Source organism: Suricata suricatta, chromosome 2 (genome assembly GCF_006229205.1).
Source record: "Suricata suricatta isolate VVHF042 chromosome 2, meerkat_22Aug2017_6uvM2_HiC, whole genome shotgun sequence".
Lineage (NCBI taxonomy): Eukaryota > Metazoa > Chordata > Mammalia > Carnivora > Herpestidae > Suricata > Suricata suricatta.
The window spans coordinates 43,024,123-43,048,327 of record NC_043701.1 but is presented as its reverse complement, the minus strand read 5'-3'; the positions used below and the strand labels follow the sequence as shown (position 1 = coordinate 43,048,327).

Genomic DNA, 24,205 nt, shown 5'->3' with positions numbered 1-24,205 from the left:
TTCCATCAGTTGCCTATTAGTTTTCTTGATTGTTTCCTTTGCAGTGCAGAAGCTTTTTATCTTGATGAGGTCCCAATAGTTCATTTTTGTTCTTGATTCCCTTGCCTTTGGGGATGTGTTAAGTAGGAAATTACTGTGGTTGATGTCTTGAAGTGAGAGAATTCTTTGCCTTTTTAGAGGGGTGGAAGGGGCTTAGGTACCACCATTCTCTTAGCAATGTTTGTCTAAATTTTGGATTGTCTTTTATTCTCTTTTTCTTCCCTTTACTCGTCAGGGTTATTTAGTTAGTAAATCCTCATGTTTCTACTTTTTTCCCTTGTATTCAGCCTTTGCTTCCCATTTCCATTGGCATTCAGACCTTTATTTCCTCACTTGGATTTCTGGTTTTCTTCTAATCTAGACTTTGAAGGATCATTCTCATATCTATCCTTTTAAAATACCTCTTTAAGAATTTTTATTGCCCATTAAAAAATTGAAAGCTTCATATATTGACATTCAGTGATCTTTATAATCTGGTTGCATTTTACCTTTATTAATGTGGACATTCAGATTTGGAAGTCACTTTCAAAGCTAATTATCATCCTTTTTTTCACTTTTTTGATATATTATTGCCTGAAATATTGATTTTTTCCAAATACCATATTTTGCCTTGTATTCTGCTGAAATACTCCACGGTATGTCTTGTGTTTGCAGATTCCTGAGAGCAGAATCTATCTTAAACATCCATTCACTGACTGAATAAGTTAGTTCATTTATTCAATTATTCATTAAGCAAATATTTTTCAAGAGGCTTCTCTGTGTCACACACTATACCAAGTACCAGAAATGCAGAGTCAGATAAAAGCTGTCTCTTGTCTTCAAGCAGTATCCAAGCAAGTGTGGGAGGTGGCAAGTCAGTCAACTGAGTTCACTGTGACAGAGGCTCTACTGAGCTGTTCATAGGATACTGAGGAGGCCTAGCGGTGGGAGCTCTAAATAGGAGTTCAGTGGAGGGAGATTCCCTGAAGAAATATACCTGTCATAAGCTTTATTTTCTCTCCTTCTCTTTGCTACACATCTTCCCCATCCTCCCACCCCCCACATGTACCCAGTACATTGCTAAGTAGATGACAGGCTTTACACTAAGTGTTTTAAGATGTTATTTGTAGAGTTTAACTGGCAATATTTTAGAAAGAATATTGTATTCTTCACCAGCCTTAGGCTCTGGCCACATTGAAATGTTTGTTTTCGAATATGTTTTGGGCTTTTCTCTCTCTCCTCTTTTGCTCATGCTGTGCTGTCTGAAGTTTTTCCTTTCCTCATTGTATATGAAAATTTTGTCTGTAAGCCTCACCACTCTCCTTCAGTTCTTTCCTGACCTAGCCTTAAGTAACACCTCCTCCTTAATTCACAGAGTAGTTTTTCTGCTCTTCCCACAAGCACTAGTAACACCTTAACTGATATTACATATTTGCTTGTTTTTCTCATTGACAGGGCTGATGGCAGGGATTTTGTAACTCCTGTAATGCCTAGCATTGTACCTTGCCAAACATAGATGTTTAACAAGAACTTGATGAAGGAGTGAAAAGTTGTAAGAAAAGCTTCTATTTTGTTGCAGGTATCTTTCAATAAAAATGATCCTTCCTGGCATAACTAAGAATGTTTTAGCTCTACTTGTAATGACATTAGTCATGCTCTGTATCCAGAGCTTCCATTTGTAGTAGAGTTCTCTGGGTGAAGTATCAAGTTTCCAAAATCTCCTGGTACCTTTGGGGTGTATGTTTCATTTGAAAATAAATGATTGTGGAGGGTTTACTTTTGTATACTGTGACACCTCAATCTGTACTTTAGTTACTTGCTGCTGGTTTTTATGATGTGATATGGAAGAGCACTAAATCATATGGTTGAGTTTGTCACTGGTGCTCCACAGGACCTGTTAAGCCTTTGTGGCTATTGGGTCAAAAAGTGCTACTATTCACTGGGACCTGCTGTATTTGTGATTAGTGCCTTTCTTTTGAGAAATGCGTATGACACGCTCTTTCGTGAAATCTTATTACACTGGGCCTGATTATTCTCTCAGCAGTCTCAACAAGGGAATTTATTCTTTAACTTTTATCACTGAACAGTCAAGTGGTAAAAAAAAATTAAGTGTTTTCTTTATTTCAGAATTTCCAAGTTTGCCTGGAATTCTTTGGTTTTGGAAATAGGTTTCCATGTACCTCACTTGTCACAGTAAGAGGATTTAAGGAAGAACTCTAAAATAGATGGTATTGTAAGTTTGTCATCATCTAAATTTACTGTCAATTACATTTAGTAATAAAATGCTCTTGTGAGTTGTCTTCCAGGAAGAGAAATGGTCTGGATTTGGAAATCAGGAGTCAATTTTGGCTGTGTCTCTGCCTGCTGTTTGATGTTAATGAGGCCACTTTAGGGGCTCACTTATTCCTGGATGAAATAATGCTTTGTAGTTCTATGAGAAGCTTCAAACAGCTCAAAAGCTTTGGATTTTTACAACAATCTCATTAATATCCATATCATCCTCTAGTAGGTTGGTGTGTGCAGGAAATGAACTGCCTATGTAATTAATTGCCTGTGGTTGGATCCATAGCAGGCCCAGGTCTGGGCTGATGTTTTAGTCACCAGTGCATACTATTTCTGATACTGTGAACTGGGAAGAGTAAAACAATCCTATATGAAAGTTGGAATGTGAGGTCTAATTATTTGGCACGGTCGGAGACTTTGGGATTTTGCAGGTCACTCTCAAATGGTATGGAGATATTTGCTGCAGCTGCCCATGGAATTTCCTAGCAAGGTTTTACAAGGCTGAGATCTTTACCCTCCTACCTTTTTGGTCTCGTTTCCCATGACTCATTCCTCCCTGCCATGCATCTTTCCTAAACTCCTGTTGTGGCTTTTCATGTCTCTTTTACTGCATGCCTTTTCATGTGCTGTTGGCTTTGCCATAATGCCTTTACCTCTTTACCAGCATGATGAGTTTTCACTCATTCTTTAAAACCTAGCTTTCTCTTCCTGAACCTATATCAAAAACATATATGTTTCCTCCATCCCAGTTACTTGTGTCTGCCATCATGTTCCCATGGTACTATGTGTATACCTTCTGCTATTAGCACAGGATACTCTGAATTGAATCTCTACAACTACTTGGGAGGTCCTGATGGATACAGACCATGTATAGCTTTTTCCTTTGTCAGAGCTTAGATATATTAGATGTATTAGATCACTACTATATGTTGACTGAATTGATAAATTCATATACATTAAACTTTCATATTAACCATAGGACTGATTTTTATGAATACCTCGATTCATAGTCATTTTGCATCCAGTTGCAAGTAAACTCTTTTTTCTTTACGAAAGATTAAGGTAGTTTAAGAGTTGGTATATAACATTTGAAAACTAGTGTACATTTCAGTGCTTATTTAGCTATTCCATATTGCTTTTATTCATCCAGGTCCCTGAGTTTTACACTTTATATCTTTCTCTTAGATAGTATAAGATATCTGAATATATCTGCTGACTTTCCTTTTAGCTATGAAAGAATAATGCAAGAGTTTTGATTCATAGGAAATAAATTTGTGAGCCTAAACTTTCTTCATTTAGAGTAGAACTTTGCTTTAACAATATACCATTAAATAATGGGAAATAAGGGAATTAAAATTTTATTGGCTAAATTAATCATTTCTGGGTTGAATGATATTTATAATTTTTTTAAGCTTATTTATTTTGAGAGACAATGTGAGCGTGGTAGAGGAAGAGAGAGAGAGGGGAGAGAGAGAATCCCAAAGAGGCTCCACTCTGTCAGTGCAGAGACCAATGTTGGGCTCGAACTCATGAACTGTGAGATCATTACCTGAGCAGAAATCAAGAGTCTGATGCTTGACTGACAGAGCCACCCAGGCGCCCTGTATAAATTGTTTTTAAGAATGATTTGAGTCAAATGTTACTAATGAAATAAAAGCTATAAAATACTTACAGAAAGTCATAATGTTTATAAGGCCCCCTATTAAGAACTTATTACATACCAAATAAACTGCTAATTGATTGATCTCTATATATGTGTAAATGTGTATCTGTCTGTCAATCTGCTGGGCACCTAATATATGCCAGTTATCATACTAGGCACTACATTATTTTTAAATTCTTTTTGCCATATTTGAGTTAGAGATTTTTATTACCATTTTATAGATGGGGGAAGATAAGAATGGAGTAATTAATTTGCCAACTAGTAAGTGGCTTAGCTGGGGATTAAACTCTGGTCTTTTGGGTTCTATAGAACATCTATTAACAGTTTCTACTACATCTGGCTGTTTTGCATTATTTATGTTTTTTTCTATGTGAAGTTTTGGTGCTGGATCTTTCTTAGCTATTGTTGTTCTTCATGTAAAATTATTAAAAAAATATTTTTGTAATGTTTTATTTTTGAGACAGAGAGAGACAGAGCATGAGAGGGGGAGGGGCAGAGAGACAGGGAGACACTGAATTGGAAGCAGGCTCCAAGCTCTGAGCTGTCAGCACAGAGGCTGACATGGGGCTCAAACCTACAAGCCATGAGATCATGACCTGAGCTGAAACTGGACGCCCAACCGAATGAGCCACCCAGGCGCCCCCTTCACGTAAAATTCTAATGGAAATGCTTTGTCAGTTGGCAGAGCTCTTTACCCAATATTGTATTTTAGGACATGGTTATAATTTCTTTATCATGACAGGTTTAAATAGTCCCATGTTACAGTGTCATTCAAGAAGAATTTGATCTTAAATTTTACAGTTTATAAAACCAAGAAAAAAGCAACTAAATTTTTTTAATGTTTAGTTTTGAGAGAGAGACAGAGAGCATGGGCGAGGGAGGGACAGAGAGAGCGGGAAACACAGAATCTGAAGCAGGCTCTGAGCTGTCAGCACAGAGCCTGACGTAGGGCTCGAACCCACAAACCATGGGATCATGACCTGAGCTGAAGTCAGATGCTTAACTGGCTGAGCCACCCAGGAGACCCCAAAAAACCTGTTTGTAAAGTTTAAAGATCATGTGCTTTTAAAGTTTAAAATAATTTATGCTTTTTAACTAAAAAACCGCTTATAATTATTCCTATCTTTCAAACAGGTACCAAGTACTTGCTTTTGCAACGGATGCAGATAAAAGACAGGAGACTGAACAACAAAAACTTGGTTCTGGAAAAAGACTTGTTGTAAGGCCCTTTTTAATATATAAAAACTTCAGCAATATCATACCTAATCACAGATTTTCTTCAGAATAAAAATTCTGGGAAGAAAATTTTTAAAAATATTTACTTTAACTTTTTCTTTTCTATGATATGAGTCTATCAATGGAAAAAATTTAGTTGGCTATTATTGAGCAATGGAGACACATGCCTGGCTGTATCATATTTATCAGATTAAAAAATGTTTATTTTAAGAGAGAGGGAGAGCGAGAGAGTGAGGGAGGGACAGGGCTTGAACTCATGAGCTTTGAGATCATGCCATGAGCCTAAATTGAGAGTCAGGTGCTTAATTGACTGAGCTACACAGGTGTTCCATATTTATCAGATTATAGAGTTGCACTACTAGAATTATAAATGTCTGGATAGGGTCGCTTTTAACTGAAGTGTTGATCAACTAATATAGCAAAAAGAATAAAGAAACATTTAATAGGCAAAAATATTGCTACTTGTAGGCATGTGATTAAATATATAAGTAAAAGATAAAAATTCACAGCCCACAAAGATAAAAGTGGCCTAAAGACAAAGGTAGAAATTTGGTAACTTGAAAAATAGTTGGAGGAAAAATTATGATAAATTCTCTGTTTAATGAAAATTAGGGGATAAGTGATGAGTGGGAACTCTATCTGGAGAACTTCTATCAACAGGAAGGAAAAACATAGAAGGAATTGAAAATTATGTTGGGAACAGTAAAGTGAATCTGAGGTGGACACATATGAAAGAAAGTACATGAAGAAATAAAGTGGAATTTAGAATACCAAGCGAGTAAAAATATTAGAGAAAATCAATTTTCTATATTAGGATACAGAAGATAGGAAGGAAGGCAAACTTGAAGAGCCAAGAATGAGATGAAAACATATTTTCTTAATACCAGCTAAAGTGAAAGAGAGAACACAACAAATACAAATATGGCATGTTTTTTCACAAAAATTGGAGCACCATACTAATAATAGTTAAAGGCTAGACTTTGGGTCACATCTTGAGAGTTGTACTGACTACTAATTTTGAGCAAGTTTATGAACCATGCTAAGTCTCAGCTTTCTCAGTGGCAAAATGGTGACAATACGTATTTTACAGTGTTGCCATTAGAAATATATAATGCACTTAGCAAAGATGTCTAGATGATGAAGATGACAGTGATAATGGTGGTCAAGATGTTCTTGACCTTCTCCTTTTCTTTCATTTGTTCCATATATTCTGTACTACAGCCACACGGTTTTCATTGTTCGAAATATTCCATGGCTGTTCTTGACTCAAGGCTTCTGTGCATATTTTTTATTTAGTCTGGAATATCCTTTACTCAGTTATTTGTACATGTTTTTTGATACTACTCTGTGTCTTATACTGAGAATGTATTCTGCAAACAATTACAGATGAATGATTTCCCCATTCTCCTTTAATTAATGAATAGATTAAGAAATAGCAGTAAAACTTCCTTTCGTTACACTACAGTTGCTTGGCAGAACTGTGATGCCATGGAACATTAAGTCTATTGCAAAGAAACAAAATTTATCCAGTGGAATGCTTTTAATAAGGTAGTTGTGGGAAGGCAGTTAAAAGCTGCCTATGTTAGTCAGAGCTACCTATTAACTATTTGTTGATTTCTAATTTATTTTCTTTTGTGGTCAGAGACATACTTTGTATGACTTGGAATTCTTTCAGATTTATTGAGATTTGTTTTATGACCTAGAATATGATCTATCTTGGTAAATCTTCATTGAGCACCTGAAAAAAATGTCTTTTTTGTTGTTTTTGTTTTTCTTGCTGTTCTTGAGTGTTCCATAAATGTCAATTAGATTGGATGATAGATTGTTCAAATATTTTATATCCTTATTAATTTTTAACTAATTTCTGTTAGTTATTCAGAGGGATATTGAAATCTCTGACTGTAATTGTGGATTGTCTGTTTCTCTGCATTTTTATCAGTTTTTTTACTTCATTTATTTGAAATTCTTTTATTAGATACATAAACATTTAAGATTATTATGTTTCCTGATGAACATATCCCTTTTCATTATGAAATAGCCCTCTTTATCTTTTTGCTATGATAACATTCTTCTTTTGATTTGTGTTGTTCTGATACATGTTTCCATGTTTTTAGTTTTATCCAATTTGTCTTTGTACTGAAAATGCATTTCTTGTAAACAGCACATAGTTGAGTCTTGTTTTTTTGTTTAGTATGATATGCTCTGCCTTCTAATTTGTGTTTTAGTCCATATACATTTCATGTGATTATTAATATGGATAGGTTTAAGTTTGTCATTTTGCCATTTGCTTTTTATTTGTCCCATCTGTTTTTTGTTTCCATTTTCCTGTTTTTCTACTTTCTTTTGGAGTTATTTAGTATTTTTTATGATTCCATTTTATCTTTGTTGGCTTATTAGCCATAACTCTTTGTTTTGTTATGTTAGGAGTTGCTTTAGAGCATATAATATTTAACTTTCAAGATTTACTCTCAGGTGATACTATACTATTTCACATATAAGAACCATCCTTTTCTGTCTTTTGGCCTTTGTGCTAATTGTCATGTTATATTTGTACATACACTATAAACTTCATATTACATTGTTACTGTTTTTGTTAAATGTTCAACATCTTTTAATGTGATTTAAATGATAAAAATATCATTTTTACCCATACCCATGTAGTTACCATTTATGGTACTCTTCATTAATTTTTGGAGACCATATTTCCATCTGGTATCATTTGTCTTCCTCTGGAAGGACTTGCTTTCACATTTCTTTCAATGTGAGTCCACTGGTGATGAATTCCTTCAGTTTTTCTGTGTCTCAAAAAGTATTTTTGCCTTTTTGTTTGAAAATATATTCTTTTGGCATAAGATTTTAGTTTGACAGGTATTTCCCCCTCTGGTGTTTTAAGAGGTTGCTCCACTGTCTTCCTGCTTCCATTGTTTCTCACGAGAAATCTGCCTACATTCTTATCTTTGCTCCTCTCTTCATTATATCTTTTCTCTTTGGCTGCTATTCAGGTTTCCTCTTTTCACTTTTTTGAAGCAGTTAGATTATGATGTGCTTTGTGTAGTTTTCTTTATTTTGTGCTTATGATTCATTTAGCTTCTTCTATCTGTGAATTTATAGTTTTTATGAAAATTAGAAAAAATATTTTTTAAGAGAGAGAAACAGAGCATGAATGGGAGAGGGTCAAAGGGTTAGAGGGAGAGAGAGAATCCCAAGCAGGCTCCATGTTCAATCCAGAGCCTGATGTGGGGCTCAGTCCCATGACCCTGGGATCATGACCCGAGCTAAAGTCAAGAGTAAGATGCTCAACTGACCAAGCCACCCAGCACCCTGAAAATTAGAAAATTTTTGACTCTTAATTCTTCAAACCTTTGTTTTGGTCTTCCATCTTTTTCTTCTCCTTTGGGGATTCCAGTTACACATACATTCAGGATACTTTACGTTGTCCCACAGCTCACAGATCTTATTTTCATCAAATCATTTTTTTTTCTCAATTTTGTTTTGAATGACATCTACTGCTATGTTTTCAAGACCAATAGTCTTTTTTCTATAAGATCTAATCTGGTATTAATTCCCATGGTTTCCATCTTTATAAGTTCAATTTTCTTCTTTTTTTTTTTTTTTTTTTGTTATATCTTCCATGTCTCTACTTAACTTTTTGAAGATACAGAATACAGTACAGGTATAATAATTGTTTTAATGCCCTTGTTTTCTAATTCTAACAACTGCATTGGTTTTTGAGTCAGTTTCAGTTGATTTATTTATCTCTTTTTTGTGAATCATATTTTTTTATTACATGGTAGATATAGTCATTTTACTTTTGGGTGCTGGATATTTTTGTATTCCTATAACTCTTCTTGAGCTTAGGCCTGGGACACACAGTTAAGATACTTGGACAGTTTGATTCTTTTGGGTTGTTAGATAGGACCAGAGCAGTGCTCATTCTGGGGCTACTTATTCCCCACTCTTTAGGCAAGATGCTTTTGAGTGCTCTACTCAGTTCCCTTTGAATTATGAGGTGTTTCAGTCTGGCTGGCAAACACGGGCAGTATTCCATGCAGCATGAATGCTGGCCTCTGTTACCTCTGATGCTTTTGGGTGGTTCTTTCCCTGGCTTTGGGTAGTTTCCTTACGTGAATGTGCTGATAAGTACTCAGATGAATATTTGAAAGGATTCTTTACGGATGTCAAAATTCTGTCCCTGTGCTGCTTTCTCCTCTTTGCATGCTGTCTTATGAACTCCAGCTGCTCTGGTTACTCTGAACTCCCAGCATCCATATCCCTAATTCATGGAGTTTTCTGGACCTCGCTTGCGTTTCTCCTCCCTCCTCCCTGTGTCATCGTCTGAAAACTCCCTCATGGATGGAACAGTCCTACTACTCATCTCATTTGCTTTGTCTTCAAAGGATTGCTGTCCTTTGTTGTCTGATAGTCAGTGCCTTGCAAATTGTTGTTTCATATATTTTGTCCATGTGTGTTGTTTCAGGTGTGATGGTAAAATCTTTTCCTATTACTGTCTTTGGGTTGGAAGTGGAAGAACTTTAAAATTATCATTCGTAGTAAACTTCTGTGTTGTTTGAGACTCATACATTTAGAATGTGGTGTATTATTCTAAGGGAAAGTCACAGAGAGGGGCACTCAGTACCTAGTGAATTGAAAGAATTTAGTGGCTGGATGTCAGCCCACAGCCTCAGAAACTTGATTTGCCTGTCCATGCTGAAAGAATCATCATCTCAGAATCAGGGACACATCAGTTCACATTATAGATAGTGATATTTGATGCTAGAATGCCAGCCCATTAAAATGTAATGAGGGGCACCTGGTTGGCTTAGTCAGTTAAGCATCTGACTCTTGATTTCAGCTCAGGTCATGATCTCATGGCTTGTGATGTCGAGTTCTGTGTCCAGACTCTCTGCTGACAGCATGGAGCCTGCTTGGGATTCTCTCTCCGCCCCCCTCTGCCCCTCCCCTGCTCACACTGTCTCTCTCTCTTTCAAAAGAAATAAATATAAACTTAATAAAATAAAATAAAATAAAAGTATAATGAGAAGTGTGACTGCCATGGGACTGACATTTATGTTTTGTATACAGTGGAATCTTTTCATATAGATAAGCTACATTTGAATTTAACAGTAATGGAATGATTTCTTGGTGTTGAATCCTGTTAAGATCCAAGAGAATCTTGTTTTTTTTTTAAATTCTTAACTTGTAGAAAATCCATTTGGATTTCATACTTTCTTTAGATATTTTAGTACTTAAAGTAGATAAATATCTCAATCATATCTTTATGGCCAGAAATTAAATATTTCAATAATATCTTTATGGCCAGAAATTCATCTCTATCTTTATGTGAGTTTTCATGTCTCATCTTTGATCCATTATTTGTCGATTATAACCTAACTTTGAGGGCACTATTATTTTCTCTCTGTCCACATGCTTTTGTGCAGCCATCTCATTGTCATTGCCATTTTCAGTGTGTGTCTGTCAGCCAATGCCTTTGTTCTTTTCTGTTTTTTTTTCAATTAAAAAGTATTAATTGATTAGGAGCTGAATTCTGAAAAGTATGTTAATTGTAAATTCATTCCTTCATATTTTAAGAAGCATTTTTTGAGCATTGGCCATGTTCCAGAGATATGGAGTTAACCCTAGTGTAGTTCTTAAGGCGTTGAGGATCCTGCCTAGAAACTGGGGCAGCTTATTGGCTGCTCTGTATGTGTATCTATCCATCCATCCATCTATCTATACATTTTAATTGTCTTTAAATTAAAACATTATCATAAATATTGGTTAGGTTACTGCTTATTAAATTTGATTTGCAAAGTAAACACAATATGGAAATTTTGCAGTGAAGCAGATAACTTCTTTATGTGTATTTTTATTATTTCTTGAACAAGTTGTGGCCCCTCCGTTTCTGTCATAGGATCTTTGTACAGCCAGCTCTCTTTGTATAAGGCGTTTCCTTTTTTCTGCCTCCAGCTTTATTGAGGTTTAATTGACAAATAAAAATTATATAAATTTATGATATTTTGATATACATACATTGTGAAATGATTACCATAATTCAGTGAATTAACATATCTAATCAGCTCACATAGTTCTCTTTTTTTATGGTAAGAACATTTAAGATCTATCCTAACAAATTTCAAGTATACATACAATACAGTACGGTAATATAACTGTAGTCATCAGATTGTACATTAAGTCTCCAGAATTTATTCACTCTTTGTAACTTAAACTTTGTACCCTTTGGCACAGTCTCTTTTCATTTATGTCTTTCCCCAACCCTGGCAACCACCATTATACTCTCTGCTTTTATGAGTTTGTCTTTCAAATATCTTTTTTTTTAAATATTTATTTTTGAGAGAGAGAGAAAGAGTGAACGAGCAGGGAGGGTCAGAGAAAGAGAGAGAGAGAGGGAGACATGGGATTCAAAGCAGACTCCAGGCTCCGAGCTGTCAGCAGACTCTAACATGGGGCTCAAACTCATGAACTGTGAGATCATGACCTGAGAAGAACTGCACTTAACTGACTGAGCCACCTACGCACCCCTGAGTTTGTCTCTTTTAGATTCCACATATAAGTGAGATCATGCAGTATTTGTTTTTCTGTGCCTGACTTATTTCACTTAGCATAATGCCTTCCAAGTTCATCCATTTTGTAACAAATGACAGGATTTTCTTCTTTTTGAAGACTAAATATTATTCCATTATATTATACACATTAATTGGCATATTATATATAATATCTCACACATTCTCTTTATTCATTTGTTTATCAGTGGATATTTCGGTTGATTCTATAGCTTGACTATTATGAATAATGCAATGAACATGGGAATGTAGTTATCTCTTTAAATTCCTGTTTCCATTTCCGTTGAATATATGCCCAGAAGTAGGATTGCTGGATCATATACTAGTTCTATTTTTAACTTTTTGAGAAATATCCTTATTGTTTTCCATAGTAGCTGTACCAATTTATATTCCCACCAACATTGCAAAAGGGTTCCCTTTTCTCTACATCCTTGCCAAGAAACTTGTTATTGTTTGTCCTTTTATTAAAAAAATTTTTTTTCATATTTGTTTATTATTGAGACAGAGAGAAACAGAACATGAGTAGTGGAGGGGCTGAGGAAGAGGGAGACACAGAATTCGAAGAAAGCTCCAGGCTCTGATCTGTCAGCATAGAGCTCGACATGGGACTCGAATCCACAAACCTGGAGATCATGACCTGAGCTGATGTCGGCTGCTTAACTGACTGAGCCACCCAGGCACCCCTCTTTTGTCTTTTTAATAATAGCCATTCTAACATGTGTGGGGTGATATCTCATTGTGGTTTTGATTTGCATTTCCCTGATGATTTAGTGGTGTTGGGCATTTTTTTCATATAATTGTTGGCCATTTGTATGTCTTCTTTTGAGAAATCTGTTCAAGTCTTTTGCCTACTTTTAAATCAGGCTGTTTGTTTACTCGCTACTCATTTGTTTAGTTCCTTATGTATCTTTAGGTATTAACCCCTTTTTTGGATAGATGGTTTGCAAATATTTTCTACCATTCTATAGATTGTCTCTTTACTTTGTTAATTGTGTTGGTTGCTGTGCAGGAACTTTTTAGCTTGGTGCAATCCCTTTTGCCTATTTTTACTTTTGTTGCCTGTGCTTTTGAGGTCATATCTAAAAAATCGCTGCCTAAAAGTTACAAAAAGCTTTTCCTTATGTTTTGTTCTAATAGTTTTAGATTGAGGTCTTGTGTTTAAGACTGTATCTATTTTGAGTTGGTTTTTTGTATATGGTATGAGATAGGGGTCCAATTTTATTCCTCTCCATGTGAATATCAAGTTTTCCCAACATCCTTTAAAAAATATTATTTATTTTTGGGGAGCACGAGTTGGGGAGGAGTAGAGAGAGGGAGACAGAGGATCCGAAGCTGGCCCTGCACTGCCAGGCTGTGACAGCGGTAAACCCTTTGTGGGGCTTGGACTTATGAACCATGAGATCATGACCTGAGCTGAGATCAAGAGTCAGATGCTTAACCGAGCCACCCAGGTACCCCTCCCCCCACAACACCATTTATTAACGAGACTGTACTTAGTGTGTGCTGTTGATACCTTTGTTGAAGATCAATTCATTGTAAATGCATTTATTTCTGGGCTCTGTTCTGTTGCATTCATCTAGGTTTTTTTCTTTTATGCCAGCACGTTGCTATTTTGTTAAGTATAGCTTCGTAGTGTATTTTAAAATTAGGTAATTTGATTAATTTGATCCTTCTAGCTTTGTTCTTTTTGCTCAAGAGTGCTTTGGCAATTTGGAGTCCTTTGTGATTCTGTATGAATTTTAGGATTTTTTTTCTATTTTGGTGATATGCCATTAGAATTTTGATAGGGATTTGAATCTGTAGATCACTTTGGGTAGGTTAGTATGGGCATTTTAATAATAGTAATTCTTCTAATTGATGCATGTGGCATATATTTCCATTTATTTGTGTTTTTCAATTTCTTTCATCATTTTTTTAATAGTTTTTGTTTTACACATCTTACACCTCCTTGGTTAAATTTGTATGAGTCTTTTTTTTCCTTCCTCACTCCCCAAATTTACATGAGTATTTCTGAACCACTGAATAGCTCATATCATTTGGCAACAGATGGTTCAAAACCTATTAGAGTGTATAAAATATGAGAAATATGGTCATTGCAAAGAAAAGAGAAGACTAGCTAATCTTTATGTCTGCTTTGTTGCAAAGCAATTTATTAATTGTATTGATATGAAAGTGACTGAAATACTTTGTGTTTAGCAACTAAATTGATTTTTGTTTTTTTTTGTAGGTGGATTGGACTCTAAATATTGGAGAGCAAGCCCTTGATATATGTATTGTTTCTTTCAATCAGTCAGCATCTTCTGTTTTTGTTCTTGGTGAGAGAAACTTTTTTTGCCTTAAGGATAATGGACAGATTCGATTCATGAAGAAACTTGATTGTAGCCCAAGTTGTTTTCTCCCATATTGCTCAGGTGTGTAGAAGGATTTTTCTTTTATCTTTTCCATATGTCAAGGCTATGTGATACACATCAGAAAAAGCCAAATTCACACACACATATATTTTAAACATCTAGGAAAATAGTTTTCTACAGAACATGTAATGGAAACTTTAACTTTAGAGTTTGAATAGAAGTTTGATATAAAGCACACATTTGGTTTTGTCAGTCACATTACTTTGTACAGAATGACTTGGAGAATTGGCCTCAGGTATACACATTTATGCTTTCCAAAATGTGGCCTTTTAAGTTATTTCCAAAAGAACACCAGACTCTTATAAGCAGAATGAAGCATAGTAATGCCCAATAGAATGACTTATCTGTAGCTAATGCCTGGTAAATCATTAGCTTAAGTGTGGTAAATACTAATGAAATTCATACTTCTAGATAAAATGCAAAAATGTTGGCTACTATCTCCTTACAGTTCCCAAGTCTGTAAAATCATTTTTTAATTTTTGATATTGGTGCTTGAAGTTGAAAAATAATATTTTATTACTTAAAATACTTTATTACTTTATGCATTAACATAAAGACATTAGAATTAATTTGTATATAAATCCCTTAAAAGTGATTTAATATACTGTTGCAGATAACTGTTTTCTTATTAGTTTCTTTTCTGCCTTCAACATACAGTTTCTGAAGGAACAATAAATACTTTGATTGGAAATCATAATCACATGTTACATATTTATCAGGATGTGACACTGAAGTGGGCCACTCAACTTCCCCACATTCCTGTAGCAGTAAGAGTGGGCTGTTTACAGTAAGTGATTTTACTTTTTTTTTTTGGATCTTACTCAAGGAATTCTGTAGAAGTTTTGTGAAATAATAGCAAGCAATTTTACTAAAGAATGACAACAGACATTGTAGTGTGAATGTTAACAATAGAAATAGTTTAAAATATAACTTTTATTGGAAAAGGATATAAAAAAGTCTTACTTAGTACCATCAATCATTTTATGTCATTTTAATTCCCATATAGTTAACACACAGTTATATTAGTTTCAGGGGTACAATACAGTGATTCAACAATTCCATTCATCACCCTGTGCTCATTATGACAATTGCACCCCTTAATCCCCTCAATCATTTTTATTTGATATTTCTAGGAAGATATCATTTGGAAACTAAAGATTTAAAGAAAATGGTTTACCTGATGGATTGTTTTCTTTAAAATAGAAAAGGATTTCTTCAAGCATTTGATGGGTACCATTTAGAGAGCACTTATTGTTAGACTGAGAATATTACACATTGAAACTTGTTTCAGACCTTATTATATCAAGTGGTGCAGAATTACTGGCGATTGTGTTTAAGACAGTTTAGATTTTAAATAGTTCCAGCATGCATTTAAAATGAAAGATAAAACACATTTCCTAAATTTAAAAAGTTTATCAAAAAGGAGAGAAATGAGACCTAAGTATGTAATTTTTCTAGGTTAGCATCTGAGGTTATGATTAGGAATTGAAAGTCTCAGTAAATATGTAGAAACACAACTTTTTTTTTAAGATTTTATTTTTAAATAATCTTTACACACACCGTGGGGCTCGAACTCACAACCCTGAGACCAAGAGTCACATGGTCCACTGACTGAGCCAGCCAGGTGGCTCTAGAAACACAACTTTCTATAAAGCTTTATAGATTTCACAGATCTATTCAGTTCTGCTTATTTAGATTATTTGATTGAGCATTTAAAAACCATATGTAGAATTCTTCAATGACACCTATTTTATCTGATCAGGATGACTAATTCCCATGAATTAAGACACGGGATATATAATATTGTTGTTGAAGCTCAAGGAAGGGTATTCATATTTGCATTAATGGTTAATCTAAAGCCTGAATATTGGGAAAGTGGAAACACTGTTTTGAAAACATCGAATGTTTTAAAAAGAAGTTGCTTTCTCATGTTTTATGAGAGAAGACCATCATACTTACCACAAATTATGGTTATTTTGTATCTGAAGAAAAGTTTAAAATTTGAGATGGGCTTTTACAACATCTACCAGATAGTCTTTTAAGTTCAACCGAACACTTAGACTCACCAGACATTTTAAATCAGATTTACTTAGAAGGATTTAGAACAGGAAAAGCATCTTGCCAGCAGGGCAACGTCAAGTATTTCTCTTCTGGGAGAGTCATTCTTGCAGCAGTTCATATATCCATCCAAGATCTGTTCTCTTTGGCCTCCCAAGTGACAGCTCAGGTGCAAGAAGACAGATCTACACTGGTGGGTATGTGACCCGTCTTGGCTGTAGTCCCCATGCCCCTCACTTTTAAATACTGAGAAGTCATTGTGGTTTTGTGTGTATGTGGGGCATAGGAGAGTGATGGATAGAAAGACCTATTGAGACTATTTAGTTGAAATACTTATTTTACACACATATTATTTACATGGGACATGCCTATTTCAAGAGTCCTTGTACTCAGAAGTTCAAAGATAAAGTTTCTCAGCAGATAGTTATAGTTACTTTATAGTTCAGATGTCCAGATGCATCTTTTATAAGTCAAGGGTCCAGAAATAACTGAAATTATTAGCAGTAAAAAATGAAATTTCCATAGTGTGAATCAAGATGCTTATATTCAGAGGTAGTCTGTCACATCTAAACTTATAGGTATTTGTGAGTGAAACTTCTTCTTTCTCATAGCTTTTTCAAGCTCATAATTATGAACAATTAAATGCAAATATTTCCATTAATGATTTCCACAATTAATTAATATATAGCAATAACTTTTAATTATTCATTGGAAGATTTTTCTTATTTTTATGTACTTTAGCATTATAGAATTAGATTGTTGGAAAGAATTTCATTATAATTTTTATTAGAATTTTAAGTGATTCTTACTGACTTAGCTATAGTATATTTATGTTTAGAAGTTATTATTTGAAATTAGAAGCAGTGAAATAAATTTGCTTCTGCTTTATATTACCTTTAGAGTTAAACTGGTTTTTGTGGTTTTTTTTTTTTTTTTTTTTTGGTGGAAGCTTCCTTGGCCGAGTGTGTTTATTTGTAAAGGAAATTGCTGCTATTTTAATGTTTCTTTTCAATGAATAAGAAATACTGGATTTGAATCAAGTTGATGCAATTATACTTAATAACAGCATTTTGCTCAGAAACTAAGATGCTTTATTTCCTCCCACTCCCATCTACTTGGCAGCCCACGTCCTCTCTACCTTGTTTATTATAAACCGATTCTGAATCTGTCTATATTTCCTTCTTTCAACAGCATTCTTGATTAGAGAGAGTTTTTTTAGTTTAATTATTTTAATTTTTGTGGATTAGACATTAGGAATGTGAAATAAGAATATAGTGACATGCATGAATGTGATAATGTTCTTTAAGTTCTTAGCTATTACTGTTTTCCTCTCATTGCACGAAGTGGCTGTGGAAGCCTGGCCAGTATCTTACTTCTGCTGTGGTCAGCCTCCCAAATGGCAAATAAAGATCATCATTTATCGGTAATGTTATTCTCTCTAGAGATATGAAATATAGCTCAAAGTGGAAGTCTATTTGAATGAATGTTCAAAGTGATGAGAACCTTTCCAAACTTTAGCTGGCAACCACAGCCATTGTGCCTTAAAATCTTATTGCAGTTCATTTTTTAGCATAAACAGTTTGGTCTAGTATTTGAGTGTTTTTCTTCCTGGCTGTATCTACTATAGTAACTTGTTGTAACTGTCAGTATTTAACTGTTTCATTTTTTAACCTTTATTGTTGTAATATTCTTGATCAGAACGTTTTCCCCTTTTCTTCTTTGGACTTTCCAGTTTCTTTTATCTTTGAGTCCTACCTGAAGTCCTATAAAGTAGCCTTCCCTCCCTACTTTGGTCTCATCTTTCCTGAATTTCTATAATGTTTATATTTTGTTGGTGACTGTTGGTTTTTTTTTCTAAGATTTTTTTTTTAAGATTTTTAAATTTATTTTTGAGAGACAGACATAGCGTGAGCAGGGGAGGGTCAGAGAGTGAGAGGGAGATACAGAATCTGAAGTAGGCTCCAGGCTCTGAACTCTGAACTAGCTGTCAGCACAGAGCCCAATGTGGGGCTCAAACCCATGAACCGTGAGATCATGACTGGGGCTCAAACCCACGAACTGTGAGATCATGACCTGAGCTGGAGCTGGTCGCTTAACCAACTGAGCCACCCCGGCGCCCTGGTGACTGCTGTTTGATTCTTTTACCTCCTCACCTCAATCACACACTCCTTTAATGTTAGGGACGTTTTCTGCTTTTGCATATCACACTGAATCATCAGCCCAAAATATATAGCATTTCTGAATATATACTATAGTATATTGCATGTATAGTATATGTTTGGTAAACATTGTAAAAAACAGTGATTTATGCATGTCAGGGGGAGGGATGGCTAAAAAGACCATATAACAGCTTTCAGTTGAATTTCCTTTCTTAAAAAATATGAAACAATTGAGAGTCCTAGCTGGAAGGCTATTATTTTTTTGAAAACAGATTTATTGGGAGAGTTATCAAATTTCAGAGTGACTTTTTTTAGGCTTAACTTTTGCTGTTACTTTGTCATTTCTTTTTTTGTGTGTGCTTTGTAGAAAGGGAACATGGACCTATATATACACTTTTTACTATGTTCTATTTTTAGGGATTTCCTTATTAGTACACACAAAATTTGTAAATATTCCTGGAATTAAGGTAGAACATAAATTACAATTTTAGAGCTCCTGCATTCTTTTTGATATTTCCCCCTATTAATCTATTACAGCTCAGGAGTGGAATGTTTGTCGTTCATTACCATATTTTTCTGTCTTTTTTTTTTTTTTCGTTGAATATCTAAGCATTTTGACTTAGTCTTGTTCAATAAATTTGCCTTGTGTTTATGATATTTTACCTTTTTGGTGAGTTGAAAAATTTATCAATATAAAGTGACTTTCTTTGGGTTCTCAATATTTCTTTGTTTTTGTTTTGTTTTATTTAGTTTGAGTATAGTTTGCTATTCGTTTCTGGTATGCCATGATCTGTGCTTTCTTTAATCTGTAATTTTATCTTGGATGTATCTCTTATAAACAGAATTTCATTGGATTTTTTAACCCATTTTGAAGACCACTGCCCTTTAATTGAACCATTTATAATTTTTATAATCCATATACTTGGTCATTTTTTCTCTTTTATGGTATGTTATACTTTTAATAGGATTTCCTGTGCTCTCCATCTCTATGTGAGTTGGAATTCTCTGTACTTGGATTTCCCATGTATTGGATATTATATACACATGCGTATCTCTTTTCTTTCTGTTAGTGTTGACTTTTTAGTTTTGCCATAATTCAAAAACAAAATGAATCTTTCCCCCTGTGATAGGCAAGGGGTTTAATATAGTTTCTTTCTCCTTTCCTATTGTCTTACTGCCTTTACCACCTCTCCACCCAGGCCTGGGTGTATGTGTCAGATTGTTGTCACATATATTGCCCCCCCCACATGTTTTGTTACTGTTTGTTCTTTGCTATAGTAACATAAGGTTTTAGCTATAAATTATGATTGTTAAATTATTCTAGTGCTGTTTTGGAGAATGTTTTAAAATTCGTATTCACTTTTTATTTAGACCTATACTAATTTTTGTTATTCTTATGTATCTATTAAAGATTGTGAATCTTTTTATACCACAAATTGCAATTTTTTAAATATATTAATTTCACTTCCTCTCTTAATAGGCTAATTTAGTATTAAATTACTGGTATATGGTGTTAGTATTGTTTGATTAAAAATGTATTGTCACATTTCCCCCTCAAACTATACTGATGTTTCTCCTTAATTTTTAAAAAGAACTTTTGTGGAAAAGAATAATCATGTGATTTTTCTAAAGAGCATAGAACTGCGCTGTTTAAAACTCAAGCAGTATTTAAAAGTGTAAGTAAGAAAACAAACAAAACTAACTGTCACCAAAATTATCTCAATCTTACCATCTAGAATTAATATTTGTTGGCAACTATTAAACATGAAGCTGATATTTTTGTTTACACATATGCATATTTAGGCATAAAATAAAATTTCTAAAGCAGAATCATTTTTTATTTAAAAATTTGATTTATTAGTACTTTTTAAAAGTAAGCTCTATGCACAACATAGGCCTTGAACTCATGATCAAGAGTCATGGTGCCCCCAGAATAATCTGTTTTTTAAACATGAATTTATTTCATTATATTCTAACAGATGAGAGGAATAGATGAAATGGAAGGAATAAGTGAATTTCATGTAAATGTTTATTCACAACGATATACTTTGGTTTCTAAAAGATGATTCTAAGTAAGAATAAAGAAAAAGGTTATTTTGTTTGTTTAAGTAATAAGTTTGTGTTGGTGATTTGTTACAACAGGCATTTTCAAGCTGCAATTCAGTGTTTGGCAGTGTGCATTGACTCCCTGTTATCAGAGATATGGAAAGCAGCATACTTATACTTTCTTCTTTCTCTCTTTTTGCCCAAATTGGTTATTGTTGGTCTCTATTATTACTCATTTTGTCAAAGTTTATTTATTACTCATTTTGTCAAAGTTTAAAACATTGACATGTATTTTAGTAATCACAGTTTTCACAGTCCATTCGTCTTATCCATATATCTAAATGTACTCAAAAGCTTACTGCCAGTGTTTTTTGTTTTGTTTTGTTTTTTGTTTTTGTTTCTTTCTTTCCCAAATTTTCTTGATTCACTTCTTGGCTAGTTGAATTGAATCATTCAGTATTCTTGAGGAAAGCCTCTAAGTCTTCTTGCATTCTTGAGAGTTGCTTATTGCTGTTGTACTTGAAGATTATCTTAGCTTCCCTCAGAATTTTGGACATTCCATTTGGTGTTGACAGTTGCTGTGGAAAGGCCTGAGGCTGGCTTAAATATATTTTTAAAACTTCTTATTGAAGTTCACTTCTTAGTGAATTTTTCTGCCTGGATGCTCATATCTAACTTATTTTTTTAATCCTTAAAGGACTGTAAAATTGAGTAGCATTATTGACAGTTGATTAATTCTGCATTAATTCTGTTCTGGGGCAAGGTGAGAGTTGATAGACTCACATTTTTATTCAATTCAGGAAAATATTCTTCTGTTATAGCTTTGAATATTGGTTCTGCTCTACTAGCTTAGTTTTTTAAATATCATTGTTGTAAATATGTTAGCTCTACCTTATCTTCCAAATCTAGCATCTCCTGATTATTTATTTGTATATTATTTTTCTTTCCACTCTCATTTGTGAGATTTTTTCCATGTCTATCATATTCTTGAGTTTTATTTTATTTTATCTTATTGTTGGTTTTAATATGGCTTGCATCTCTATTGCTTTTGTTTGAGCTTTTCAGATAAAAAATATGTTGATAATTCATTGATACAGTGGTAAGTATTTGTGTGATTTCTCCTTTTATTTCCTCAGGTAGTTCTTGCTGTGGATATTTTCTGTCTTTTGCTTATGTTTCTATTTTCTTCGTCTCTTTCTTTCACCACTTTTGCTTTATTTGTAACTTCTATATATAGGTCCTCTGTCTCTTACACTACAATTGTTACTGTTTAAAATTAATTTTTTTTTTTTTTTTTTTTTTTAGAGCAAGAGTGTGAGTCCGGGAGAAGGGCAGAGGGTGGGAGAGAGAAAATCGCAAGCAGGCTCCATGCTCAGTGGCATCAGGGTCTGTCCCATGACTCTGGGATCATGGCTTGAGCTGAAATCAGGAGTCAGATGCTCAACTGACTGAGCCACTTAGGCACCCCATTGTTACTCATTTTAAAGAGGATGATAGTAATTTGCTGAAGAATCATGTAGGAAGAGAGGGGAGAGATTAATGAGCTGAGACCACTGGAGTCTTTTTACCTTCTCACTGCATTTATTTTTTCCTTTGTCCTGAGGACCCATTTCCCTCAGTTTTCAGGGTTTAAGGGGTTGGTCCATCTAATAGAAGTCCAAATCCCCCTTGATCCCCAGGCACACACAGGCTTTGGAACTAAGACTTAGTGGCTGCTGGTTGTTTTTTTATCTTCATTGGTTAAGAAACTAACTGATTGATAAATGCATCTTTTATTTCCACTGCAGTGTTTTGGTGTTGCATCTCCTGTATTTCACCTATGACTTTAGATCTGATCATGCTAGTCTAGGATCTGACCATTCTGCTTGAGGTCTGAGGAGCATGTGCCAGCTCTTGGCAGCCTATTTTATTTTGGCCCACAATTTGAAACGTTTGGCAGAATAGATGTGCCTCAAAGTTTGTTAATTGTGATTATAGTTATTTTCTTGTTCAGCTTTCCCTTTTTTGGGGGGGGGTGAGTGGTTGTCATTGTCATACTTTCTACTGTTTTTGGTCAGTTTTGAGGAGTTCTGCTGTGCTATTTTTGACTGGAAGTTATTACTTTATCAGGTAATGTTTATTGTGGCTCAGGAGAGAATTGATTTTTGGACAAACTTGATTTTTGTTCTGAGTAACTAGTTCTTTATTGTCTGATGACTTATAGGATGTTTATCATTTTTCTCTGTAAATGTCACATTTGCCAGTATATATTTGTCTGATATTGTTTTTCCTGATTTAGTTGGGAATGTAGTGAATTTAATCTGTTTAAACCATTTGTTTGGCAGCTAAAGAAAGCTTCCTTATGTTTTATCTTTTATTATGCTTTCGGTTCTGTTTGATGTATTCATTATTCAGGGAAATTAATATCTTTTGGTTGATTATTTTCTGTTCCAAATATATGCTATCTTCTTCATAATTTTCTGTGTCGTTTCCTCCCCTATTTTCTAGGACACTGTCTGAATTTTTGTTCTTAATCATTCGTTTGAGCTTCCACAGCATTGGTTTTGTTCTTTTCAGTGTCTTCCATTGGAGATTTTTCTAGTCTACTGAGACAATATCTTTCTCCTTCTCATGCCCCCTACCTCCTGCACCTTTGTCATGAATACCCAGTGTAGTACACAGCAGGCTACAATTCCCATGATGCACTTGTACCAGGTATGTCTTATTTTGAAGCAAGTTGATAGTGTTTATTCGGAGCTCTATCTCTGAGCGTATGACATACTACTACTAATATCTGTCCCTTATATGGCCAATATAGAATTTGTTACCCCTGTATGGATGTGGATAAGTTGTATAGAAGGGGCAAGGGCAGTGGTAAAGGTGGGAAAGGTTCAGGTGAGTAGGGTTAAAGTATATTATTTCCATCATAGGTCAGATTTGCGTAGTAAAAGATATCTGCACAGTTTTATTGTTCATGTAGAGTCTGGGTTTCTGAACCAGATTGAGTCAGATTGAGTCGGGTATTGGGATTAGGGAAGAAGAAACATCTTACCATCTTTGTTCAGGTGGTCTCTTTGAAGTGAAGTTGGGGTGTGGCATGAGCTAAAATAATATGTTTTGCTACATTTCTCTGGTAACCAGTCTAAATTTCTTTTAGGTTCTGGATTTATAATTTATGAGGTTGTTTTTTTCTCTCTCTTCCCCCCTTTCTCCCTTTTTCCTATGACTTTTGTCCCTGTGTCTTTGTCTCTCTTCAGTTCTTGCATGATGATTTTAGTTAGGCATTGGAAAGATTGCATTGGGGGCTGTTGCTATCTTGAATCAAATATTTCAGGAGAGCCTTAGGATCATATTATTTAATTGCAGAGAAAAATCCGTTTTGGAATTGGATTGGAACATTATTGAATTTAGGGACTCTTTTGGAGAAATTGGCTTTTTTTCGCCCTAGTTCTAAGTACGTTTTAATTTCCAAAATTAATTCTGTTCAACCTAGAAATTGCTCAGTATAGTATTTTGTTGTTTTAAAAAAAAATAAAAATAAAATGTCACCCTTTTTAGAAAGATGTGATCCTTGGATGGTGGCTGAGCTCTTGATTTTACACAGAAAATATTACCATCTTTGGTAATTAGATGCCTTACTGTCCTGCCTTCCCAGCTAATATTTGGTCTTAGTTTGCGCAGTATTCATTATAGCTGAATTCCAGTTCAGTGAAAGAATTTTCATACTTTCAAGAAATTTGACATAGTGGGTTTTGACATTAATATTATTAT

At 34.5% G+C, this 24,205-nt stretch overlaps 1 protein-coding gene across 1 annotated transcript in view; it reads left to right on the top strand.

The window, feature by feature from the left end:
- Positions 1-24,205, top strand: part of BBS9 (Bardet-Biedl syndrome 9) — a 445,423-nt gene that overhangs the window by 111,696 nt on the left and 309,522 nt on the right. Inside the window, exons 7-9 of the mRNA XM_029925279.1 lie at positions 5,099-5,183; positions 14,009-14,192; positions 14,850-14,979. Coding sequence (XP_029781139.1) covers positions 5,099-5,183; positions 14,009-14,192; positions 14,850-14,979 — 399 coding nt within the window. The remainder of the gene's footprint in view (positions 1-5,098; positions 5,184-14,008; positions 14,193-14,849; positions 14,980-24,205) is intronic.